Source organism: Cyclopterus lumpus, chromosome 12 (assembly GCF_009769545.1).
Source record: "Cyclopterus lumpus isolate fCycLum1 chromosome 12, fCycLum1.pri, whole genome shotgun sequence".
Taxonomy (NCBI): domain Eukaryota; kingdom Metazoa; phylum Chordata; class Actinopteri; order Perciformes; family Cyclopteridae; genus Cyclopterus; species Cyclopterus lumpus.
Window position 1 is genome coordinate 19,706,369 of NC_046977.1, and position 27,325 is coordinate 19,733,693.

General features: G+C 43.8%; 1 protein-coding gene across 2 annotated transcripts; it reads left to right on the top strand.

The window, feature by feature from the left end:
* The first annotated feature begins 1,308 nt into the window (after nucleotides 1-1,308).
* Nucleotides 1,309-26,687, top strand: dennd1a (DENN/MADD domain containing 1A). Of its 2 annotated transcripts, XM_034546513.1 has the most exons (23): nucleotides 1,309-1,441; nucleotides 3,540-3,604; nucleotides 4,887-4,930; nucleotides 5,285-5,334; nucleotides 6,230-6,349; nucleotides 6,737-6,806; nucleotides 7,565-7,645; nucleotides 7,759-7,812; nucleotides 9,143-9,253; nucleotides 10,137-10,237; nucleotides 10,341-10,386; nucleotides 10,488-10,589; nucleotides 10,683-10,808; nucleotides 11,732-11,833; nucleotides 11,911-11,998; nucleotides 15,496-15,536; nucleotides 18,318-18,389; nucleotides 18,482-18,538; nucleotides 18,869-19,024; nucleotides 19,552-19,616; nucleotides 21,677-21,814; nucleotides 22,646-22,892; nucleotides 23,190-26,687. In XM_034546513.1, the coding sequence occupies exons 1-23, from the start codon at nucleotides 1,425-1,427 to the stop codon at nucleotides 24,186-24,188; spliced, it is 2,952 nt and encodes a 983-aa protein (XP_034402404.1). In that variant the 5' UTR covers nucleotides 1,309-1,424; the 3' UTR covers nucleotides 24,189-26,687. The 2 variants fall into 2 exon arrangements, with proteins under 2 accessions (XP_034402404.1, XP_034402403.1); XM_034546512.1 differs by lacking the exon at nucleotides 21,677-21,814.
* Nucleotides 26,688-27,325: the final 638 nt, after the last annotated feature.

Below are 27,325 nucleotides of genomic sequence, written 5' to 3' on the forward strand. Positions count from 1 at the left end.
CACAAATGTGTAATCTTTTAATATAGATTTATGAAATAATAAAATATATTATAATATATTATATATATATTGCCCCGTCAGCAGGTAAGTTGCCACGCTCCGAGGGGTGTCATATTTTTCAAATAAATAAGAAAATGCAAACAAATAAAGACTTTCAATACTCATTCATACAGTTGAAAATGTGTAATTAATAAGGTGCTGGTATGTTTCAAATGCTTTATCAGGGACAACAACAGGAACAAAACAGGAACATTAAAGTAAATTAATTAACAAATTAAAAATAGTCCACTAAGCCCAAATAATATGCAGACCAAAACGCACTCTTACTTGAACAAAAAGTGTAAATGTTACAAGTTACAAAAGAAAAAAACCCACAAACTGAATAATTCGTTCGTGATTTTTTTTAGATCCAATTCAAATTCATGCAACAAGAGTAAACCAAACTGACTAGCTCAAAACTGTTTAAAATCTATCTATATAATATTTGAAAAAATCATTTGTAATGTTCACAGAAATATAAAATAGTATACATTGGCTAGCATTGACTAATTTCTCAGTCATTATTCTGACCAAATCAGACAAACAAAAACAAAACACATCCATAAAAGTCACATGGGACCTCCATGTTCAGACTTAGGCCTATACTAAAATATAAAAGTTTCAGCCTTGAGTAGTGTAATATTAGTCTAACTATTGTTAAGCCTGCATTTCCTCCAATAATGGTAATAGATCAACATTCATCCCATTTTTGTTCAACCCTATCAATCAAATTGTGTTATAAATCTATGAAATAAATATGAACAAAACGCTGCAAAGGATATATCCTTTAGTATTGCGCTAACGTAACTATTCTACTACAAGGCAACTCTAACTATATACGATAATATATATACATTACATTACATGTCATTTAGCTGACGCTTTTATCCAAAGAGACTTACAATAAGTGCATTAAACCATGAGTCCAAACTCAGAAGAACAAGAATAAAGAAAGTACAATTTCTTCAATAAAGTTAAACTACAAAGTGCTATCAGTAAGAGACATTTAAGTGCTACTAAAGTGCTACTAGGGTGCTACCTTCCCTTCCTTATATATACATATATATATATATATATATATATATATGTATATATATACATATATACATATATATATATATCTTCTCACACGAGACAACAGTCGTCTCCGACATGTATTATGGAAGCTGCGGTTTCCAGCACTTGATTGCTCCGCGTGACAGACTGACCGAGCTTCTCCAAATGAACTACAAGCCCCAGAGTTCAGCGCGGCGCAGAGCGTGATCTACGCGTGCGTCGTACACGGACCATGGCGTTGCACAGCGCTGTGTGACAGGTTAGCATCTGAAAAAAACACCTCGGGACCAGACGTGTCCGTGCACCGCGAGTCGCTGCGAGAAACGAGGATGGGGTCCCGAATCAAGTAAGAGCGTCAGTCCGCCGGAACTGTCCGTGTCCCGCTGCTGTGTTAGCTTTGTTATCGGGAGTCATTGGGGGCACACGGAGCACCGTGCGAGGCCCTGACTTGTTGCAACACGGGGCTAAAAACAGTGGCGGTGCTCCACTTAACCGAGCGGAAAAACAAAGCATGCGAAGTGCCTCTCGAGGGGCTTCAAGACTGCGGGTCACTCCCGAGACGTTAGCTCGATGCTAACGCGGAGCTTTCCGGTCAAAGGGGTTTTTCCGTGAGCGAGGAGCTTGTTTCTGGGGGCTGGAGCTCATGTAAACACGGCGGCTGGGCGCGAGTGTCCAGGACTCGAGTGAATAAGAGAAACGCCGCGGTCGGTTCGGTCTTCGAGCTCCATGTCACGTCTCCGACACGTCGAGGGGCTGCGACCCGGTCTACCGGGAGCCTCTGGACGGTGTAGCCTGTCCTCTCTGATAATACGAATTAAGCAATACACTGTGGAGCAGTTTACAGTAAACTACGGGACACACGTTAACGGCCAAACTACTATTGTTCAATACAGTGTTTTATCTTTATGTACACACACACTCTAACTTTAATGGGAAACGATCTCATGAGTGATTATGATTGGAGGTAAATGAGTGTCACATCTTTTATCGTCACAATATCCCTGATTATAATCCGCTAAAGATCTTTTTGGGCTTCCTCATTCGGCAGCAGGGGAGACGGTTGAAGCAATCGGACACGTCTTTGAGACTGGCTTGTCAGCAGGATGATCAGGGAGTGGCTGATGTCCCAACCCCCCTCCCCCTGGAACACATGTGTCTCATCAGATCTATTTTTTTTGGTGGTCGAGCGATAAGCCAACGTTGTATTCTTAAGCATCAGCATACGGATTATTGGATGTCTCTGAGACGTTGAGACGTGCTGCTGGTTTGGTTGAGTAGGCGCTGCCTGTGAGGACCCAGAGGTCATGTCTCCTGTTTCTGGTGATTTTAGGGAGTTCAACAACACAGGGAGCATTTTTTTTTTTTTCGGAGAAAAAAATGGACTCAGTATTTCGCCACCATAACATTTTCTGGAGTGTGAAATAACAATGTTATTCTTATAATATTGTTATTATAAACTATATATTTCTAAAATCCTGGCTACAACCAGTTGTGTTGTCCCTTCATTAGATAAGTAACTACATCTAGTGTGACGTGTTTCCTAAATTCAACCTCCGTCCCTCACTGATGGTCACGGTTAGATGAAGCTCCTCAGGTTTTAATAAAAGACAGCGTGGCAGTGTAGCAGTATTCATCTGCTGCTCTTCACCTTCCACCAGATAGCAGTCAGTCCGGTGGAGATGGCTCAGCACAGCCGTGGTGCTGAAGGGACAGCGGCAGGCCAGTCCCGTACAGAACTGGAACTAAATGTTTGTCAAATACGTTCACGATGAATGCAGCTTGTTGACTTCAGAAAAATGTAAAAGATATGCGTCAACACTTTATGGAAAAGATGACAGATTCATGAAATCCCCAAAGAGACGAGGGTGACAACATCTGGATGAAATGTGATCGTTTCAACTTCCAGGACCTTTTATGTCTTGCGTCTAAATATGGGGCCAAAAAGGCACCGGAGCAGTGAATTTGTAGCAGAAGTTTGAGACGGTGCAGATGGTATTGGTGGTCGCTGACACGGAGATCAATCCTGTCGCTCTTTGTTATGAATTTAATTAATTGACTGTGTGTAAAGTAACACCAGGGGGTATTATCGATAGAGTGATATACCAGTGAATACACTGGTTTGTGGTCACAGATTGGCCCAAAGGGAGCTCCATCATATGGGACGTTGGCTGGCATTTATTAGGACTCCTGCATCACAAGCAATCATCAGTTAACTAACGTCCGTAACAAACACAACTTTATGTTAAATTCAATAAAAACAAAGGCAAATGAAACACTCTTCCGTCAAAGTAAATATTTTTCAAGAGATTAGCATTTTTGTTTTGAAGATGACACTAACTGTTTGAGTACAGCTCTGAAATAAAGCCTATATCACATGGTAAATATGCTTACTTTGTCCACAATGCGCAAAGAGCCCAATGCTAATAATCAACTCTCTGTTCCAGGGAGAGCCCCGAGTCCACCTTCGAGGTGTATCTGGAGGTCGCCCATCCAGGCACACACAGCTCCGGTGAGTACCGAAATGCTAACCGCTGATATTAATATTGAGCAGAGACATCGAGGCTCCACACATGCACAAATGTTAGCTCAGAGTATTCCTGCATGAGGCCCATTGTCCTGCCAAACACATTTGATTATTTATTATACATATATATTTTTATGCAAGAATAAATTGACCTCTTTGGACCTCAAATGAGTATTCAGTCAGAACAGTATGAGCCGTTTAAAGGGGTAAAAATAATTATTTGGTGGATTTGCTAGTAATTCAAACGGTTGTTAAACCGTCAAAAGTCAAAAAAGGTTGGTTTCGAGTTAAATGATGGCTTTTATAAAATGTTGATGTATCTTGTCTTTAAAAATAAAATGTAATCTGCAATACTTGACCGATTTCCTGGATACTGAGGAGAGACGTCAGCTGTATTTCTAAGAATCTCTTTCGGTTGGAGTCTCGTGCCTCTCACCATTTCCTGTTCAGTACCATAGTGCCATATGACAAACAAAGCCTCTTTCTGACTTGCTTTGCTGTTCTTAAATGCTTTTAAGTCTTGAAGTTGGTTTGAGTTTGGCTTCACTCGTCCACTCAGGTCTTTTAATGACCACGTTACACTTCGAATTATTTCCTCTCAAATAAATGAGGATTACAGTCAAGTTTTGTCGAGCAGAGTCAGCATCTCCAGGTTCCTTGCATTTCTAAAAACTGCATCTCTTGTTGTGTTTTAGTCGACCTGCTGGAGAGAGCATGCAACAGCATTTCCTTTTCATTTTAACGACTGAACTTAAATGGAGTTTAGACGATAATGTTTATCGGTATTGACTAGAGAATGATCTGAAATTCCCCATAGAGACGAAGTGCATCCTTGATACTACTGTGTGTATTCAGTCTTCTGTCATCAGAAGAAGGACATACCCAGAATGCATGCTGAGAAACAAATACTTCATGGGCCAAAATCTGAGGACATTACGCAGAGCTAAGAGCGACCGTAAATGCAAATGTCAACATCCAAAAGTGAGGTCCAACACCGGGGTTTAAGCGATGAGGTCTGGCTCAGTCACTTGAGGTCTGGGCTCTGTGAAGGCCAGTCGAGTTCTTCTACAGTGGACTGGGAAACCCTATTCCTCATGGACTGTGCTTTGTGGACGGGGGTGGGGGGGATTCCTGTTCAAACGGGAGCGGGGACAGTTTCAGACGTGAGCTGGTCAGCTGATGATTTGTCCAAAGAAGAGTCGCCACACATTGAGACTGGTTGTGTTCACTTGTCCACGGTGGTTTCATGTCTGTCCATGTCTAACAGGGCCGGCGGTGCGGAGGCAGTTCCCTGAAGACTACACAGACCAGGTTTGACAGACGTACTATACTGTGCTTCCTTTTGCTATCTGTCTCAGTTAGTCGTCAGTTTGTTTTTCGACCGTAGTTTTTTCTCTTTTCTTCTTCTTGCATGTTGTGCACAGGCTGAACTCTAATCAGTGCACGTACCACTGTTGTGTAGCGCATTTTATTCATGTCAGGGATGGAAACACATCTTTCTTTGGTTACTTTGTCCATGTGTACTTTGCTCTTTCTCCCCCTCAATCTCAGTTCCTCCACACTGCATCCTTCCCATCAGCCTCTTTAACACAATGGAACATTATTATTACATATTGATGATAATCCATGTAACACAACTCTCTATCTGTCATCTGGGTCCTACAGGAGACTCTTCAGACTGTGCCCAGGTTCTGCTTCCCCTTCAACATGGACAGGTACACGTACACATACACATGTTTTAAAATACAGTCATTTTACGACAGGGGTTGCCGTACTGGCCAGTTTGTTGACCAAGAAACACCAGATCAAGGGAGTAGGGTTTGTGGACCCCTTAAAATAGAACATGCCTACTACAGTATGGTAGGGAGACTGGAGGCCTCTAACCGGGATCCTGTGGGTCGGACGGGATGATGGAGCGTTGTCTCTTCTTTCTTGTACAATTAGGTTTTGTGGTTATTCATTTGTTGGTTTTTGAGTTGCTCAGTATTTGTATGTCTCAGATTTGGCGACAGCCATGGCCGGAGGCGTTATGTTTAAAGGTTGTCCATCCATATGTCCTTTCCATTCTCGTGAATGTGATGCCTCAGGGACATCTGGCACGAACGTCCACTTGGACTCTAGGATGACCTGTATAGGATTTTGGTGTCACAGGGACCCCACAAAACCCTTTTTTGGCTATAACCAGGTGGCAACCTCTGGTTCTGACGAGTGAGGTCATTCTCTCTCCTGACCATCAGGGGTCGACTCCTCTGGTTGTATAGAAGTCTATGCTTCATGTATTAAAGCTGCATTCTCTCTACTAACCACCAGGGGGTGACTCCTCTGGTTGTATAGAAGTCTATATAAATAACTCTACTTCTCTCTTGATTTATTCCCTCAGTAAACATTGTAAACATGAGTTTATGGTCTCAATCTCTAGTTCCAAGTCTTCTTCAATACAGCATGAGGTGATGACATGTTGGACCGACATGGATGTAAACTGAAACATGACTGGCTGGTTGATGCTAGTGTATTTGATTTCACAGATGTACCCTGTGTTCTTCTTTTGTTGTTGTTGTTTAGAAACACATGTTTACTCTCTGTCTGCCGTCCTAACCTCTCGCCCTGCAGCCTGACAGTCAACCAAGTCGGCCAGAACTTCACATTCGTGTTGACCGACATCGAGAGCAAGCAGAGATTTGGCTTCTGTCGCCTCTCCTCAGGTGCCCACACCTGCTACTGCATTGTCAGGTGTGTGTGTGTGTGTGTGTGTGTGTGTGTGTGTGTGTGTGTGTGTGTGTGTGTGTGTGTGTGTGTGTGTGTGTGTGTGTGTGTGTGTGTGTGTGTGTGTGTGTGTGTGTGTGTGTGTGTGTGTGTGTGTGTGTGTGTGTGTGTGTGTGTGTGTGTGTGTGTGTGTGTGTGTGTGTGTGTGTGTGTGTGTGTGTGTGTGTGTGTGTGTGTGTGTGTGTGTGTGTGTGTGTGTGTGTGTGTGTGTGTGTGTGTGAATGTATTGGTATATATTTCAAACGTGTACGTATGAATTAAAATGATGTATCAGGATGTTGATTGAAGTATGAAATCCATCTATACTACCATGGTACACAAACGGTGAGGCTGACCCTGTGTTGGTCCTCTCAGCTACCTGCCCTGGTTTGAAGTCTTCTACAAGCTGCTTAATATCCTTGCTGATTACACCATCAAAGGCCAGGTGAGTGCTGACAGCTGTCATGCCAGATGGACTTCTTCACTTAAAATGTCAGCTGTCATCAGTGTTTAACTTTTGAGCTAAAAGAATAAATAAATCTCTGTCCTTCCAGTTTTCACCCAGAAGAATGTCAGCTGAAATAGACACTCAGCCTGTGTCTATACAACCATGACTGTGTATATAATGAAGCAATGGCTCACTTCAGGCCGTGGTATGTTGTCATACACAGCTAGGGGGCGTTGTTCTGCCACCCAACAGACGACACTGCACCACGGTCTGATGGGAGCCATTGCTTTTGTAAAGTATGGCCATTTGAAAGTTATACACACATTCCAAGTTAGTTTAAAATGTACATATAATAACAATATTCACAATAAAGTAGGCCATCCTGGGCATTTCTTTTACTGCAGGATAACATTATACTGATAATATTATTTGGCTATTTATTTACATTATTTGTGTGTTTTCATTCATTTAGGAGTAATACTAAAAGTGCAAATGAAAAGGAGTTCATAGCTGTTTTGGAAGAGCCGCTGGGTTATTTACACAATATTATCTTATGTGTACTATTATTACGATATCAATATTTAATTTTTAAATGGCATGTTATCGTCAACACTGGTATGTCGTGAGACCCCTAATGCGGACAAATCCAGATTCCTCACATGATTCTGCAGTAATTATCCTGTGTCAGTTTGACTGTTTGTTGCATGAGATCACGTATTTCTTCCACGGCCTTTTGAATCGTCCCAATGTTTCAGGAAAGCCAATGGCAAGAGTTCCTGGTGTCCCTCCACACGCTCCCCATCCCAGAGCCCGGGGTCCCCGTTCATCTCGGTATGGTGAGTCCAACTTCCCCACATCACATCCGACTGAGCCCAGTTCACGCCACATGCTTTCATTTCCCTGTACCTGAGCCAAACTGGATCTGACTCCTGTTTTCTGTTTCCTTCAGCATTCCTTCTTCACTGTGCCTGACACAAGGGAACTCCCCAGCATACCTGAGAACGTAAGTGTTGTCACCCCCTCACACCTCTGTGCTGAAAAGACATCCTAGTCAAACCCTCTTTGACTCGCTGTTAATACAATTGCTTTGTATCTGAGCAGTGGCGCGTCCTGGCTAGCTCGGTGTGAACAGTGAGCTGTTGTCGTGGGTTTTATGTGGCGCAAAGTCCTGGAAGGTGGAGGATGCTTTAACACAGCGATCATTTTAAAGTCAGACCACTTAGAATGCATTTCTCAGGCTTTAGATCAATACTGCCATGACGCGGTTTTGTTTGAGTGAACACATCTGTCATATATTGTTAGGCTGGTACATTAATCTGAAACAGCTACTATATCATACTGGTTTCCATTGCCAATATTGTATGCAGGATCAAAGTTTGCTAAACCTTGATAAACAAGCGACTCGTGCTCTTTTTTTTTGTTGCTAAGCAAACACCAATTCAGTGCTAACGTTCGCTTTACAAAAGCATGAATTGTACGCTTCCTCATAGTTAATCGGGCAGTTTAAAGAAATGAAAGGAATTGTCTGTTGAAATCATAATAACTACGGTTGGTCTACTCTTATAGCTCGGGGTAAAAACATCTTGATGACGTTGGGCGCTTTTCTGCTGTGAGTTGGATGATTTCCAACGCCAGGTGTTCGGGGCGCTCCTGCACCTGCAGAGCGGCGGTTCAATTTCCCGGGCCTACGCTGTATGAATTCACACCCATCAGTGCATGAACGGGGGAATGATGACACGTAGTGTTAAAACGCTTTGAGTGGTTGGAAGACTATCTATCATCATATTTATCCGCTTTCTTGTCATGTTATGTTTTTTCTGGTTTTGAAAAAGCGCCCTGAATGCCTCAAGTTGAAAAAGAGCAAACAAGAGCCAACCGTTATTTGTGGTGTGTCTGAGCAGATCGGAGCGTCAATACTTTCTAACGTTGAGGTCCTTACCTTCTGTTGTCAGACGAGGAATGCAGAGGAAGGCCAGGTGAATAGGTGGTTGCCTAGCAACAACTAAAATGAGTTAAATTGTAGACCGTGAGGGTCACCTTGCAGCCTTTAAACACAGAAAATGAATAAAAACAGAAAACCAGATTAGATTATGACTTGTGTTTGATGTAGAAAACTCAATGTAATGATGAGGAGCGAGAACTGTCATTTTATTCTTCTTTTTACTTTGCACACGCCCAGATTTCAATAATGGATCGTTGTTTAGGTTGTCAACTGTAAAAGCTCCTGAATGCTAAAGTTTAATGACGTGAGCCAAAGTTGATAACGCCACTGGTCTTTACCCCACAACTAACTCTCCCATTTGTTTTTCTCTTGTTGTGTTTGACCCTTGCAGAGAAACCTAACCGAGTACTTTGTAGCAGTAGATGTCAATAACATGCTTCATCTGTACGCTAGTATGCTTTATGAACGCCGAGTCCTCATCTGCTGTAGCAAGCTAAGCACTGTAAGTAGAGTCCACTCTGTTCCTCCTCTCTTCTACAGCTCTGCCCTTTGAGGTCTCTGTTCAATCTCTCAGTAATGAGATGTTTATAAAAGATAGTTTCTTTATAATGTCATGTTGATACTTTAAAATGAATGGTTGCTATTTGGAGTTGTTTTAGTTTCCCTGACATTGAATGTACAATATGAATCACTGCAAGTTAAACACTCCATTGGAAATTGTATTAAATGTGTGTTTTAATAAGCCGATACCAGGAAGTACATCTGACAATGAGGTTTTCATTAGAGGCACAATTAGGTCTCCTCCTGCATATAATTCATGACAATCATCTCTCTGTTATTACTGCGATGGCAAACTCTTATGGAGAAACAAACAAACGTGTAAACAGCATGCACACAAATTAAGTTTTTTATGCTCTTATTAGAATGTGCAATTTGCTGTTTATGTCAAGATAACACAACATACATCCACATATCTCTGCTTTGAAGGGGAACGTATGGTCTGACACAAAATTGGTAAACAAACAACTCCATCCCAAAAAGCGAGGGATTTGGGATGTCAAGTCAATTGGAAGATGTCCTAGATGATACTGAAAGCACCAGCTGTTTCCCAACTGACAACAACACGACAATAGAATAAAGCTCATTTGTTTTAAATTTACTTCTCTGTTTCAGAGAGGGGGAGAGAGGGAGAGGGAGAGGGAGGCTGGGCTCCATAGTTTGATATAATTGGAATGAATTGTGTATCCTTAAGATTGGATGCAATCCTAAACAATAACATACAAGCTTATGTATTTTATTAGAACATGTAATGCTTTTTCTATTCCTGAATTGCATTTGAACCTTTAAACAGCTGCCCATGTGACATCTCATGTGTTTGTCCCCAGTTAACAGCTTGCATCCACGGGTCTACGACAATGTTATATCCAATGCACTGGCAACATGTGTACATTCCTGTTCTGCCTCAGCATCTATTGGACTACTGCTGGTGAGTACGCATCCGCACTGCACACCTGGGCTTCACCGTGTCCGCTGTGTTTAAGTTCCATAACCCAGTTGTTATCTCAGGAATGCACTCTTTTTATTGTCAGTGCCCCAATGCCCTACCTCATCGGAGTGCACTCCAGTCTGATGGAGGTACGTGTTTATGACTTTCTAACTTTAAATTGTATAGCAACCTGTCAAACAAGCACGGGGGCTTTGTCCTGTCAGTTGACTCTTGTTTCTGTTGAGTGTAGAAAGTTCGAGGGATGGCTCTGGATGATGTGGTGGTCCTGAACGTGGACACAAACACCCTGGAAACGCCCTACGATGACCTCCAAAGCCTGCCCAGCGATGTGGTGAGGAGCCGCTGCACACAACGAGATGTGTCTTTCCAGTATTCCCAGTATTCCCAGTTCTAATTGTGTCGTCCGTGGCGTCCCGTCCCGCAGGTCTCATCTCTAAAGAGTCGTTTGAGGAAGGTTTCAACAACGACCGGGGACGGTGTGGCCCGAGCCTTCCTCAGGAGTCAGGCGGCTCTGTTCGGCAGCTACAGAAACGCTCTGCAGATTGAGTCGGTGAGTAGAGAGTGCAGACCACAGACAAGTAGATCACATGGGTATGCCTGTTTCGACGACAACAACATTCTCACAGGCCGTTTCTCAATATGCGTTCTTGTCTGTACTGAAATAAAAATATATATAGATAGATAGATAGATAGATAGATTTTTTTTTTCTGAAAAAACCCCCCTGAAAACTGCAAAACAATATATATATATTTATTTTTTCTTCAGTTTTCAAAGACCTGAACACTGAAAAATAATAATATATATATATTTTTTCAGTTTTCAATTCAGTTTATTTTGTATAACCCCAAATCACAAATTATAAATTACACATTTGCCTCAGAGGGCTTTACAAACTGTACACATACGACGTCCCTGTCCCAGGACCTCACATCAGATTGACCTTCACTGGTCAAAATATTGGGCTATATAAAATAAACTGAATTGAATGGAATTGACCATATTTGGAATGCGGAGAGGTGATGTAGTGACGCTGTATACGGCTCTGGTATTGGCAGCAACCTGTCATTAGGAAGCATACAGCATTATGTTCATTTAGTAAATGATGGTCCATTTAGAGTCAAATGGACCATAAAGCAGGGTATGGTTTAGGGCGGGGCTACTGTGATTGACAGGTCTCTGCCGCTATCAGAGACGTATACGGCGTCTCTACGTGGCTCTTCTGCATTCAAAATATGGTCACTTCCGTTCACCGGTTCCAGATGGGGCCTGCTGTAATCCATGATGGCGACCTGAATTCAAGGCTTCGTAACAACAGTCCACAAACCAATGGTTGACCTCACGACGACTGCGACCACTTATACAGTCTATGTTCGGTCCTCTTGACTGAAGTAGGCTACTGTGTCTCATCGACTGGACTCGGGACATACAATGTTGATTGTGATTGACAGCTGGCATGTTCCCTGCCTTTTTAGGGAGAGCCAATCACTTTTAATGAGGAAACCTTCGTGAGTCATCGTTCCAGTACCATGAGACAGTTCCTCCAGAACGCCATCCAGCTGCAGCTCTTCAAACAGGTACACACACACACAGCTCTCTATTTAACCTCCCCCTCCTCTTACATTCTTAATACATGCTGCGATTCTACTTGCAGTTCATTGATGGCCGGTTGGACCTGTTAAACTCAGGAGAGGGATTCAGCGACATCTTTGAGGAGGAGATCAACATGGGCGAATATGCAGGTGAATCAGACGTGAAGTGTCAGTACATCACAAGTACACTTATCCATTTAAAGGAGGATCACTCAAACACTGAGGGGACATGATGAAATAAGGACCATGAAAAGGCCAGACACTTTCTTTCACATAAAACGTCATTAAAATTGTTATTTTATAAAACGATTAATTATTTTGTAACAAAACTCAAAGGCAAACTACAAAGGTTAAAGAAAGGGCCGGTGGCTGCTGCTAAAAACAACTCGATATAACCAAGAGAGAGCAAAGATAGGAGCATTCATAATGTTTCTAAAGTAAAACTACATTTCACTAATTAAGCCTATTTTCTTTTGGTGAAAACCCCAAAACAACTCAAACTGCACCCCTTCTCCGAGTGCTTCTCAACACGATCAAACTAAAGGAGCACCACATGCAACACCTGGCTCAGTCTTCAGATTCTAGACCTCCAGAAATCTTCAAACAACGAGCAGGCTTGTCACGGCGGCGAGCTGCTCCACAAACCTGCAGTCATCATTTACTAATATTGTTCATTACCATGCATTTATGGTCTACTGTGAGAGGAGGACAATGGTTTTCCTTTCTCTTGAAACTAAATTGGTTAGCGATAGCCCATAATGTTTTCTCATAATTCGGCCTATAGATAAATGTCTAAAAATAACGCATGATAATTGATCTTGATATATACAATGAATAATGTGGGATTATTCAATTCAATTCAATTCAATTCAGTTTATTTTGTATAGCCCAATATCACAAATTACTAATTATCCTCAGAGGGCTTTACAATCTGTACACATACGACATCCCTGTCCCAGGACCTCACATCAGATCAGGAAAAACTCCCCAAAAATAACCTTTGACAGGGAAAAAAGGGAAGAAACCTTCAGGAGAGCAACAGAGGAGGATCCCTCTCCCCGGATGGACAGAAGAATAGATGTCATGTGTACAGAATGAACAGCATTTACAAAGTTACATAAACACATTACATGAATATGACAATGTATGAATGGACCTCCAATCCATGAAACAGAAGGAGGTAGAGAGGAGGGGGGGCGGGGCATCAGCAGGGCCAACGCGGGAGGCCGGCTCACCAGGCATCAGACACCTCCAGGTCCAATGGACCCTATGAGACGTGAAGTCACAACGACTCCGGGGAGGAAGCAGAGTTAATAAGGTGCAATGGAGAGATGTAAATTCATCCATAAGGAGAGAGAGAAGAGGAGATAGGTGCTCAGTGTATCCTAAAACATCCCCCAGCAGCCTATAAGCCTATAGCAGCATATCAAGGGGCTGGACCAGGGCAAACCTGATTCAGCCCTAACTATAAGCACTATTAAAGAGGAAAGTCTTAAGTCTATTCTTGAATGAGGTGACTGTGTCTGCCTCCGGGACTGAAAGTGGAAGCTGGTTCCATAAAAGAGGAGCTTGATAACTGAAGGCTCTGGATCCCATCCTACTTTTTAGGACTCTAGGAACCATAAGTAGCCCCGCATTTAGTGAGCGGAGCTCTCTAGTGGGGCAATATGGTACTACAAGCTCCTTAAGATATGATGGTGCATCACCAATCAAGGCTTTGTAGGTGAGGAGAAGAATTTTAAATGTGATTCTTGATTTTACAGGGAGCCAGTGCAGAGCAGCTAATACAGGAGTCATGTGATCTCTTTTCTTAGTTTTTGTGAGTACACGAGCTGCAGCATTCTGGATCAACTGGAGGGATTTAAGAGACTTATTAGAGCAGCCTGATAATAAGGAGTTGCAGTAATCTAGTCTGGAAGTAACAAACGAGTGAACCAGCTTTTCTGCATCTTTTTGAGACCAGATGTGCCTGATTTTTGAAATGTTACGTAGATGAAAAAATGCAATCCTTGAGATTTGCTTAACGTGGGAGTTAAAGGACAAGTCTCGGTCAAAGATAACGCCGAGATTCTTTACAGTGGTGTTGGATGCCAGGGCAATGCCATCTACAGAAACCACATCACCAGATAATTGATCTCTGAGGTGTTCAGGGCCAGTAAAATAACTTCAGTTTTGTCTGAGTTTAACATCAGGAAGTTGCAGGTCATCCATGTTTTTATGTCTTTAAGACATTCTTGAATTTTAGAGAGCTGGTTGGTCTCCTCTGGTTTAATCGATAGATATAATTGAGTATCGTCTGCATAGCAATGAAAGTTTATGCAGTGTTTCCTGATAATATTGCCCAAAGGAAGCATATATAAGGTAAATAAAATTGGTCCAAGCACAGAACCTTGTGGAACTCCGTGATTTACGTTGGTGGTCATTGAGGATTCATTGTATACAAATACAAATTGAGATCGATCTGATAAATAGGATTTAAACCAACTTAGTGCGGTACCTGAAATGCCAATCGACTGATCCAGTCTCTGTAATAGGATGTCATGATCAATGGTGTCGAACGCAGCACTAAGGTCTAACAAAACAAGTACAGAGATGAGTCCTTTATCTGATGCAATTAGGAGGTCATTTGTAATTTTCACCAGTGCTGTCTCTGTGCTGTGGTGTTTTCTAAATCCTGACTGAAACTCCTCAAATAAACTATTCTGATGTAGAAAGTCACACAACTGATTTGCGACTACTTTCTCAAGGATCTTAGAGAGGAAGGGAAGGTTAGAGATCGGTCTGTAGTTAGCCAACACCTCTGGATTAAGAGTGGGCTTTTTCAGGAGAGGTTTAATTACAGCTACTTTGAAGGAATGTGGTACATGGCCTGTTAGCAAAGACACATTAACAATATCCAGCAGAGAGGTGCCAATTAAAGGCAACACGTCTTTAAGAAGCCTCGTTGGGATGGGGTCTAAGAGACAGGTAGACGGTTTAAAAGTAGAAACCATTGAGGACAATTGGTCTAGGTTAATGGGAGAAAAGCTATCCAAATATACACCAGGGCATACAGCCGTTTCCAAGGCCACTCCTCTTGATGACAGATCGGCACTGGATGAGGGCAATAGATCATCAATCTTGCCTCTAATAGTTCAAATCTTTTCATTGAAGAAGTTCATGAAGTCATTTCTACTGAGGTCTATAGGAATACACGGCTCCACAGAGCTGTGACTCTGTCAGCCTGGCTACAGTGCTAAAGAGAACCCTGGGGTTGTTCTTATTTTTCTCTATTACTGATGAGTAATAGGCTGCTCTGGCATTACGGAGAGCCTTTTTATATGTTTTAAGGCTGTCTCATCAAACTAGGCGTGATTCTTCCAGATTGGTGGAACGCCAAATGCTTTCGAGCTTTCGTGAAGTTTGCTTTACGAATTCCATATTTCATGGACGTGTAATTCATCTAATTTTTTTAATTTTTATATAATCCCACTGCACTCGAATACTTTTTGGGATGTTTTTATTTCCACGGCAACGGTCAAAGCTTCAAAGCATTTGAGCCAGCCTTACTTATTATTTTTATTGTGCAGATTTCCAAGAGCTTCTCAGCAATTACCCAGCATGCCCACTACTTGTTGTTGACCTTTTTTATTGTGATCCCACCACAGGCAGTGACAAGACCTACCATCAGTGGCTGTTCACTGTGAAGGTGAGCTGGTCTGAGTGCTTCTGTAAAGAACACATTGCATGTTTTTCTTGGTATTTCTCATGGTCATTTGCCAATGCACATTGTATATCTGTCCATATATCCATTCAACATCAACGATAAAAGTACTTTAGTCCATTGCCGTTTATTATTATTTGCTTTGTGGTTAGAGACAAATTAATGAAATTAATCAGCTTATTAGTTGTCATTTTTTATGATGATGTTTGCATTTGCGCTGGCTATAAGAGAACAAATTTATATATATTTACATATCTTTCACGCAACAATTTTGCAAGTAGATGTAAATTACCAACTATAGTAATGTGTCCCACACTACCAGATGTTCTGAAGGTGGTACAGTAATGTGTCCCTCACTACCAGATGTTCTGAGGGTGGTACAGTAATGTGTCCCTCACTACCAGATGTTCTGAAGGTGGTACAGTAATGTGTCCCTCACTACCAGATGTTCTGAATGTGATACAGGAATGTGTCCCTCACTACCAGATGTTCTGAAGGTGATACAGTAATGTGTCCCACACTACCAGATGTTCTGAGGGTGATACAGTAATGTGTCCCTCACTACCAGATGTTCTGAAGGTGGTACAGTAATGTGTCCCTCACTACCAGATGTTCTGAAGGTGATACAGTAATGTGTCCCACACTACCAGATGTTCTGAAGGTGATACTGTAATGTGTCCTTCACTACCAGATGTTCTGAAGGTGATACAGTAATGTGTCCCTCACTACCAGATGTTCTGAAGGTGATATAGTAATGTGTCCCTCACTACCAGATGTTCTGAAGGTGGTACAGTAATGTGTCCCTCACTACCAGATGTTCTGAAGGTGGTACAGTAATGTGTCCTTCACTACCAGATGTTCTGAAGGTGGTACAGTAATGTGTCCCTCACTACCAGATGTTCTGAAGGTGATACAGTAATGTGTCCTTCACTACCAGATGTTCTGAGGGTGATACAGTAATGTGTCCCTCACTACCAGATGTTCTGAAGGTGATATAGTAATGTGTCCCTCACTACCAGATGTTCTGAAGATGATACAGTAATGTGTCCCTCACTACCAGATGTTCTGAAGATGATACAGTAATGTGTCCTTCACTACCAGATGTTCTGAAGGTGGTACAGTAATGTGTCCCTCACTACCAGATGTTCTGAAGGTGATACAGTAATGTGTCCTTCACTACCAGATGTTCTGAAGGTGGTACAGTAATGTGTCCCTCACTACCAGATGTTCTGAAGGTGATACAGTAATGTGTCCCTCACTACCAGATGTTCTGAAGGTGGTACAGTAATGTGTCCCTCACTACCAGATGTTCTGAAGGTGATACTGTAATGTGTCCCTCACTACCAGATGTTCTGAAGGTGGTACAGTAATGTGTCCCTCACTACCAGATGTTCTGAAGGTGATACTGTAATGTGTCCTTCACTACCAGATGTTCTGAAGGTGATACAGTAATGTGTCCTTCACTACCAGATGTTCTGAAGGTGATACAGTAATGTGTCCTTCACTACCAGATGTTCTGAAGGTGATACAGTAATGTGTCCCTCACTACCAGATGTTCTGAAGGTGATACAGTAATGTGTCCCTCACTACCAGATGTTCTGAAGGTGATACAGTAATGTGTCCCTCACTACCAGATGTTCTGAAGGTGATACAGTAATGTGTCCCTCACTACCAGATGTTCTGAAGGTGATACAGTAATGTGTCCCTCACTACCAGATGTTCTGAAGATGATATAGTAATGTGTCCCTCACTACCAGATGTTCTGAAGGTGATATAGTAATGTGTCCCTCACTACCAGATGTTCTGAAGGTGATACAGTAATGTGTCCCACACTACCAGATGTTCTGAAGGTGGTACAGTAATGTGTCCCTCACTACCAGATGTTCTGAAGGTGATATAGTAATGTGTCCCTCACTACCAGATGTTCTGAAGGTGATATAGTAATGTGTCCCTCACTACCAGATGTTCTGAAGGTGATACAGTAATGTGTCCCTCACTACCAGATGTTCTGAAGGTGATACAGTAATGTGTCCCACACTACCAGATGTTCTGAAGGTGGTACAGTAATGTGTCCCTCACTACCAGATGTTCTGAGGGTGGTACAGTAATGTGTCCTTCACTACCAGATGTTCTGAAGGTGGTACAGTAATGTGTCCCTCACTACCAGATGTTCTGAAGATGATACAGTAATGTGTCCTTCACTACCAGATGTTCTGAAGATGATACAGTAATGTGTCCCTCACTACAAGATGTTCTGAAGATGATACAGTAATGTGTCCCTCACTACCAGATGTTCTGAAGATGATACAGTAATGTGTCCCTCACTACCAGATGTTCTGAAGATGATACAGTAATGTGTCCTTCACTACCAGATGTTCTGAAGGTGGTACAGTAATGTGTCCCTCACTACCAGATGTTCTGAAGGTGATACAGTAATGTGTCCCTCACTACCAGATGTTCTGAAGGTGATATAGTAATGTGTCCCTCACTACCAGATGTTCTGAAGATGATACAGTAATGTGTCCCTCACTACCAGATGTTCTGAAGGTGATATAGTAATGTGTCCCTCACTACCAGATGTTCTGAAGATGATACAGTAATGTGTCCCTCACTACCAGATGTTCTGAAGGTGATACAGTAATGTGTCCCTCACTACCAGATGTTCTGAAGGTGATACAGTAATGTGTCCTTCACTACCAGATGTTCTGAAGGTGATACAGTAATGTGTCCCTCACTGACGGGTGCTGTGTCATTGTTTTCTGACAGAAAGGAGGCGGGGCTATCTTCAACACGGTGAAGACCAAGGCAAACCCAGCCATGAAGACCGTGTACAAGTTTGTAAGCACGTCTCTGGCTTCTGTTACAGATTAGAAAATGAATTGTTAGTTAGAAACGGATATTAAAATGATCTGGATTTGTTTGATCGACAGGCAAAGGACCATGCAAAAATGCGTATCAAGGAAGTGAAGAGCCGGCTTAAGCAGAAGGTATGTTCTTCTACACGGCTAACAAACAATTATAGATCATTCTCCGCTGTTCTTGTAAACACTGATGAGGTCCCAGGACAGGGATGTCGTCTGTGTACAGGTTGTAAAGCCCTCTGAGGATAATGTGTGATTCCTGGCTATACAAAATAAACTGAATTGAACAGTTTACATCTTGAGTTCCAGTATTAAAGGTGGTGACAGTTCTTGCCAAGTAAAGAATACTTTAAATACTCGTCTGACTTCCCTTAACTGAAACCCGCCGCCGCGTGCCCTCCACCCCCCCTCCCTTGCAATGCCATCAACCCTCTCTCCCGTGTCCACCTCCACCAGGAGCAGGTAGAAAACGGCTTCTCCACAGCAGGGTCCGCAGTCATCGACGACGACGACGACGAGAACGCAGGGTTCACCTCCTCCACCAGTGCAGTCAGGAGGGAGGGGCCTCTGCAGGCCTTGGATGACCGGCCAATCACTGTGCATTTTGGACAGGTGGGCAGAAATGTGTCGTGGAAGAGTATGTAAGGAATGTCACAGCTGGAATGTATGAACGCACTGATCGAACAACGGATGGGTGATCAAATATTTATTTGTTTACATTCTAGTAAACTGGCACCATTTTAAAAACTACGGTAATTTAGCTTAAAATTGTAATGACAATCACATTCTGTAGAGTTAATTAAATATGTTGTTAAATATGATTTCTAAGTGGATGAATGCACATTAATTTACGATACTGTATCATCGGCCGTGTTTGTATGCAATTGTCAAGTAATGTGCCATTAAAAAAAAATAAAGAAACTGTTTCCCTCAACTGGTTTAGAGCTAATAGACTGTATCTAAGCTTTGTGTTCACTCTGCTCTGTGCCAATTTGACAGTTTCGGTTTGTCAATTGCAAGTTTTACCAGCATGTTATTTTTCCGTTCCCATAAAATGTCTCCAGTCAGATATACGAGGGTCTCAGTGACGAGGACGTCAGTCGTGTTCCCGTCCATCATATCTGTTCTTTGCTCCACAGGCTTGGCCCCCAGTGCTGCTGAAGAGACCGAGCAGCAATGTGAGTCTGGAAAGCAGCATTGACCAGTAAGCCTACCTCCATTATATATATATACACACTATATCTCAATGTCCAAGATGCAATCACATTTGAATATGAAGATGGCCAATGCATGGCATTTGAGCTAGAGGGGTAAACACCTGAAGATGGGATTCTATGAGTTGGCAGAGGTGAGCAGCATCAGAAGCCCACGCTGATCTTCTGAAGGTCACAGAACCAACTCACCAGTTAACAAGAGCGGAGTGTAATCTGAAGTATTGCTTCACTCCACAGTTCCCCTTCTTGCTTCATTATTCGAGTCCCCTCACAGCTGTTGATGTTTCACACTTCCTCCAGCAGCTTCCCAGGAGAAGTCTCTCAGCGGTGCTGACCAGCTTTACTTCCACATTCTGTGATATATATTTCTTTTGAGCACTCTCTGTAATGTGCTTTTATCAAATGGAACACAGTGAATACAGCTCTATTAAAGTGAGGAATACAAAATATGAGCATATGATCGACAATATGTGAGAGACAATACTATTATACATAAGATAGAACTGTTTTGAATCGCCACCTTAACATGGTGGAGGAGTTTGAGTGGCTCAGTGATCCTGGGAGCTATGTTGTCCGGGGCATCAGCCCCGGTTAGGGTCTCCCAAGGCAAACAGGTCTCGGGGGAGAGCCCAGACTAAGAGCGGTTCAATAAACCCTGATGATAAGCAGCCCACGGACTGAAGCTACCTTGTCCGGACAAGGGAAACCGGGGCACCCTCCCGGAGCCAGACCCAGGAGGGGAGCTCGTCGGCGAGCGTCTGGTGGCCGGGCTTTCGCCCATGGGGCCCGGTCGAGCTCAGCCCGAAAAAACACCATGGAGCAGCAGTCACCCTGTGGACCCACCACCCGCAGGGAGAATTATCGGGGTCGGGTGCTATGAAGACCGGGCGGCGGGCCAGGCGGGTGACCTGGGCGGGCCGATCGCTGGCGGGTGATAATGGATGGGTGGATGGTTTTGAAGCCGCCATCCCAGTCTTCAGTCTGATGAGAGAAAAGAATGGATGTTAATAACCCCTAATATCCGTCTTCCTCAAGCGCTGGAAGAGGTCAATAAACGACAGTAATGACAACATATAAAGATATTTCATCAACTTTAGCCCCATGTCATTTTATTGAAAATGAAAAGGTGCATAATTGTGACACAGACCTTATGATATTTGATATAATTTGAGTTCACTACATTATTTTGTGCCTTTCTTTTTACCAAGACCGTCCTGAATGTTCATGGTGAGAATTGAGTTGTTTTGTGCAAGTGAAGAAGCTTGATTTAGATTATTGTCAATTTGATAACTGATGATCGCACCCTAAATGAAATCGCATGTTCTCGCTTATGAGAAAAGTGTTACGCAAGTCTGAAATGCAGCCGACATTGGAGTGACAATCCTCATCTCTGTTGACAGATATCGGAGGCGGCTAATAAGCAGTATTCACTGTGTTGCAGCTCTGTGCTGTTGAAGGGCCACAGACAGAATCACAGACGGTGTCAGCTTTTGGATTTCTTTCAGCAAAAACATGAATTTTAGTTTGTTTGTGGTCTAATTTATTGTCCAACTCGCTGCACAGCTTCCTCTAGCCTCATTCAAATGAAGTGTAATGAATTAACAGTAACATGCTGCTCCCAGGGCTGCATGGTGGTGTAGTGGCTAGCACTGTCACCGCACAGCAAGAAGGTTCCATCCCCTTCCTTTTATGTGGAGTCTGCATCTTCTCCCTGAGGCAGTGTGGGTTCCCTCCGGGTTCTCCGGCTCCCTCCCGCAGTCCAAAGACATGCAGCTCAGGTTAATTGGACTCTAAATTGTGCCCTATGATAAACTGACGACCTTGTCCAGGTGAACCCAATGTCAGCTGGGATCAGCTCCAGCGCCCCGTGACCCTGACTAGGATAAGCGGTTTGGATGATGTAGTGTAATGCTGCTCCTAATGCACTGTATGTTAATGAAATGACAACTGAAACTCCTTTTTCTTGATTTTTGCTCCTCTATCCTGCTCCTCACTAACGTATATGTAACGAGCTGTGCATTTCCTGTTGTCTTCCTTCTCCTCGCCGTAGCTCTATCCGTCCCACTCGCCACTACACCGTCTTTCTCTCCGAGGATTCGTCCGGAGACGAGCTCCAGTACGCCGACGACTCCATCTCTGGGTTTCCTGACAGCTTTCTCTTCTCCGTCCCTTTCGAGTGGTCTCCTCTGTACGCATCTCTGTGATTGGCTTTGCACTTTGCACTAATTATTAAGCTTTTCTACGCTCTTCTCTTTGCTTTCTAATTAAATGTGTGTACCTGTGTTTTAAAGCTTCACCGTAAAGGAGTAGAATTATGATTTACATAAGACACTGATGAATTAGCTCTGGCTGGAGCTGAGCATGCATTTGTGTTTGTGATGGAAGTCATGAGACAAAAAACCAGCCTGACTCCAACCTTTCAATTCAATACAACGCCTACTGTGTCGTAGTTAATCTACACGCAAATGACTGTAAGCACAGCGTCAACCATCGGTATAGATTAGCAGAGATGGTTTAGGTTCCTCCATAACCTGTAACACGTCCAGAGACTTTCAGTACATCTGTTCATCTCCATGGTTCCCCGTTGGACATTGAAACCACTCTTACCGCTCAGTCCATTCATTCCTACTGAAGCTGCAAACATGTAGATAAACAACACAAGATATACCAAACATCATTTCCTCAAACGACTTTAGTTTTATAGCAAGCATTTGTCACACAGAAGAAGTAGTGCATTTGTTGTGGACTATTGTCATGCATGGATTAATACATATAAAGTGTGCTAGTTATTTGGCTCCAAATAAACCTCAGAACCCATGTTCACTCTAATGGAATGATGGAGTTCATAGGATTTGAGAGACGATAAGTAGGAGGGGTGTAGGCATAAGCATTGCATTCATCATAGACTCTTTAGTCTAGAATCTTTTCTTTATTTGGGGTCAATGGTCCTTTTACGGGTTGAGTACAGTGTAGCCATGAAAAGAGATGAGTAATCATGAGTTAAACACTGTCCCTGCAGGCCACAGCCGTACCGCTCCCTGAAGGAGGTCGAGTTGATAGAAGGGGTCGATCCTGGTTTAGGGGCCGAGAGTCACACGGCTCCTCCTAGTCCGGTAAACGAGAAGTTCTCCAACGTCAACCTGCTGGGAGATATCTTCGGCTGCCAGGACGAGCCTGACAGCCAACCAATCACCTTGGCTAAAAGTCTGGAGGACCTGAGGACTCCCAAAGACACGGAGGACCGACAAGCCAAGTTCACCTACCAGGTCAGAGGTCCAGAGGTTCTTTAATACTGTTATTTCCAGAAAGACATTTGGTCCAGATGATCACATCAACTGAAACCACTTTGTTTTGGTCCAGAGGATTTTGAGGATGATTCCTAGGGATTGTTGGTGACCACCTTCATCTAGCACCACTGTCACTGGGAAATGTAGGAAAAGACGCATGAATTAGGAAATGGTTATCAGTAATATAAGTTGTAAGAACATAACATTCACTGGGCTGATTTTGGAAAAGCACTGGCGTAATCCTTTAAAAGTCTGACTTGCTTCTTGTGTTTGCAGCGCATGGACCTGAGCGCCGGTGAACACTCGCGAACACTTCCAGGCCTCAAGCTCCCCAACCCGTACAACAAGCTGTGGAGCGTGGGGCGGGACGGCGCCGCCTTACCCGTCTGTGACAGACCTCTTCCTGCTCAACTTCCCGCGCCGACAGAAGCCCACGAGAGCTCCGGGCCGGGCCCCGACACCCTGGACCCTTCTGCCCACGGTTACATTACCATTCCACGTCCCCACGGAAGGAAGACGCCCGAGCTCGGCACTGGGCTTGCACCCCCCGCCGCCCAGCTGCGCTCTAAACCAGCTGGAGAAGGAGGGGCTACGTCAGGGGGACAGGAGTTTAGACAAGCCCTGAGCATGACCACAGATGGAGACCTGCTACAGCCCATCAAGGACGCTGAGGACAGTATAGATCTGATGAGCCTTCTAGACCCCCTTAACAGCTCGGCACCCACCGGTTCGTTGAGCGACGTGCTCGACATCGGCGCGTCGTCATCTTCCTGCAAGCCAGCACTACCACCCAGGTCCTACCCACAGGGCTTGCCTCCTTTCCCACTGCCTCCTCACATGTCACTCAACCCTTTTGCCCAGTCTTTGCAGCACACCTCCCCTCACATGCGGTACTCACCAACTGTCAGTGGGAACCCCTTCAGTGTGGTCTACGGGCCTCCACCCGGCTCTTACTCACCCGCCCAGCCACAGTCCTTTTCTACACTACCAGGACTCTACAGACAACATTCGCCCGGCAGCTATGGACTCCAGTCAGCCTTCCCCTCCTCAGTCACCTCCCTGCCTCACTTCTCCGCCAGCAATCACGCCCTCTCCAGTCTCGTGGACTCCACGTCTGTCCCCGGCACCGCCGCCAGCGCACTGGCCAAGCCGCTCCGTGCTGAGGGAGACAGACGGAAGGATCTCTTTGGGGATCTGCTGACTATGGCCAAGCCAGCGACGCCCCCAAAAAAGAAGGCGGAGGACCTTCGGAGGAGGTGGGAAACATTTGACTAAAAGCTGTGAATGTGTTCTGAGGTCCCCTTTCTGCCACGACCCAAACTGCCCTCACTGTCAGGATCTTCTTTTGCATTTCATGGCACGTTAGATCTCATTCATGCTGCTTATCCAACTCACAAACGTAGAGTAATTAACCTTAAATTTAAGTGAACAAACATCATCTTAATAGGCTTACAGTAATCCTCCTGCAGATTAAAGGTAATACAAGGAACTTGGAACTGGTTATGAAGCTCAATGTTAGACTAATGCCTCTATATGACCTCCATAAGTAAACAAGATTAGCGATTTCTATATAGATGGTCTTAATGCCTTCATGTCACTGCCATCCGATGAACCATTGTACAGCGTGCAGGTTCACTAGCGACTCCTTCAGCTCAGACTCCACCAGAGAGGAGTGCCACCAAGGAAGAGGGGGTGGTTGGGAGGACAGATCGCGTGGTAGGACCACCTGTACATCAACTCTAGCTGGAAGCTCCACCACGTCTGTCTGCGACTGCAGGACCTGGAGCTCCTCGCCCCCATGCTGGGAGCCAACACCGACACCACCCTGCTGGAGGGAAAGGAGGCACGGGGAACCAGATGCTGGACTGAGCGGGGCCAAAGTTTTCTAAAGGAGGTCTGGTGGCTGCAGACGATGAGAGCCGCAAAATCAACACCCAATGAAAGTTCCTTGTAGTAACATTAAAGATGCTTTGTTGACCCACTTCTTTATTGAAACAATAATCAATCCCCTTAGCCCTGTGTGCTCAAGGTGCTCACTCCACTGGTTGATACAGGGGTCATTTTCACTTGCCAGTACCACCAGTAACCACACATCTTCTAGGTTAGCGAGTTGTGCATGTGGAGTACAGCTGAGCAAACGCTTCAGAGCCGATGTGTCATTCAGTGTGACAGACAGTCCTGATCCAGTATGTAGGAACACACACACAAACACACTCACTGACCTCCCCACTGTGATAAGCTGTGATGCTGACCAGTGACAAACAGGAGTGTGTGTTTCTGTGGACGACCTGGTCTGCCCACGACACTGGATCTCACCCGTCTAAGGATCGCCTGAATTATTATTATAATTTTTTTTAAACTCTGGCCTTGCTTCGAGATATCCGGATGCCAACAACCTGTCGCATCGCCCGTTAGCGTAGCGCTACGCAGCATAGATGGGTGACTTTAAAAATGGCCGTTTCCCGATACAGGATGTGTGTTCTACAACAAGCGTGTTGCTCTAGATGAACACCCTCATGCTACCGTATCCGGGTGGTGCAGCTCACCCTCATGCTACCGTATCCGGGTGGTGCAGCTCACCCTCATGCTACTGTACCCTGGTGGTGCAGCTCACCCTCATGCTACCGTATCCGGGTGGTGCAGCTCACCCTCATGCTACCGTATCCGGGTGGTGCAGCTCACCCTCATGCTACCGTATCCGGGTGGTGCAGCTCACCCTCATGCTACTGTACCCTGGTGGTGCAGCTCACCCTCATGCTACCGTATCCGGGTGGTGCAGCTCACCCTCATGCTACTGTACCCTGGTGGTGCAGCTCACCCTCATGCTACTGTATCCGGGTGGTGCAGCTCACCCTCATGCTACCGTATCCGGGTGGTGCAGCTCACCCTCATGCTACCGTATCCGGGTGGTGCAGCTCACCCTCATGCTACCGTATCCGGGTGGTGCAGCTCACCCTCATGCTACCGTATCCGGGTGGTGCAGCTCACCCTCATGCTACTGTATCCGGGTGGTGCAGCTCACCCTCATGCTACTGTATCCGGGTGGTGCAGCTCTATCATGCAGTCGGTGCACCCGTCGGGTTTTGGTCACTTCATGCAGTATTTTAGTTTAGTTTTGGCCTTCATAATGAATAACTGTGAACATGTTGCCTCCTACTGTTTGTTTTTTAAGAGAATCCTGTAATAGCCATGTGTAATAACACTGCTGTGTGTAATAACTAACCAACATGTAATACATCTTCACTTCACTATGTAATTCCCACAATTAAGTAATTTTGTTACAATCTGCTGCATTCGTAATGAAAAGCTTGAATACAATATTTCATACATTTCCCGGCATTATGCAAGAAATTGTTAAACATGTTTTCTTTTCAAAATGAGTGTTTTGCATTTTAGTAACTTTTTATGAAAAGTAATAACACATACATTATTTAATAATCAACAAAAATAATTTGATGTAGTTTGGGCCAATGAAATATCTACTGAATGAATTGTGTCCTTCAAAATTAATTTTGAGTGATTTGTTTGAAAGCAAAAAGATGTATTATTACATAGTGAAGATTTATTGCAATGTGTTTAGTTATTACATGTGTTGTTGCAGTCCCCAACATTTATGACTCATTAAATATATATATATGTGGACTTTTGAACACCTACTTGTATATTCTGTGGTGTCAAAGGTTCTTTCGCCAATTCTGCTGCTGATATTTGCACTGTGTGTGTGTGTGTGTGTGTGTGTGTGTGTGTGTGTGTGTGTGTGTGTGTGTGTGTGTGTGTGTGTGTGTGTGTGTGTGTGTGTGTGTGTGTGTGTGTGTGTGTGTGTGTGTGTGTGTGTGTGTGTGTGTGTGTGTGTGTGTGTGTGTGTGTGTGTGTGTGTGTGTGTGTGTGTGTGTGTGTGTGTGTGTGTGTGTGTCCTTATTTTGTTCTAAGACTGGTCTATTGCACTTAAAATCCAAATATTTCATCTTCCGCGTCAGTTGATTGGAGCTCTATTGTCCTTGTTTGTATATATTGTGTTTACAATGTTACTTTTACTTTTCCCAGTGATGACAAAGTCCACCTGTCTGTTGGTGCAGATATCTTCTTCATATTCCCGGGACATTTAATATGGAAGTGTAGATTCTTGTAACCACGTGCTCTATTCATCACACTTCATATCCAAAGCCCTCAACACAATACATGATCAATATGGAGCTACAGTAGTGGTTCTCACAGGAGGAATTTTTTGATGACTTTTCATAAGCAACACCAGAATGTACAAAAGAAATATTAAAATCAAATATTGCAATCCACAACACTGCTCTTCTTTTGTCTGTTTGTTAATGCCCTTTGTCCCCCGTTAGTTGGACTGCATTATAAAAGAGGACATGAAGTCACTCGGCTTCCATGTTGAATTTGTTATTTTGGCCTTT

Bases quoted from the DNA above. Each gene is read 5' to 3' on its own strand.
- dennd1a (XM_034546513.1), top strand. The intron at 6,807-7,564 runs GTGAGTGCTGAC...CCAATGTTTCAG, and splicing joins ATTACACCATCAAAGGCCAG to GAAAGCCAATGGCAAGAGTT. The intron at 18,539-18,868 runs GTATGTTCTTCT...CACCTCCACCAG, and splicing joins AGAGCCGGCTTAAGCAGAAG to GAGCAGGTAGAAAACGGCTT.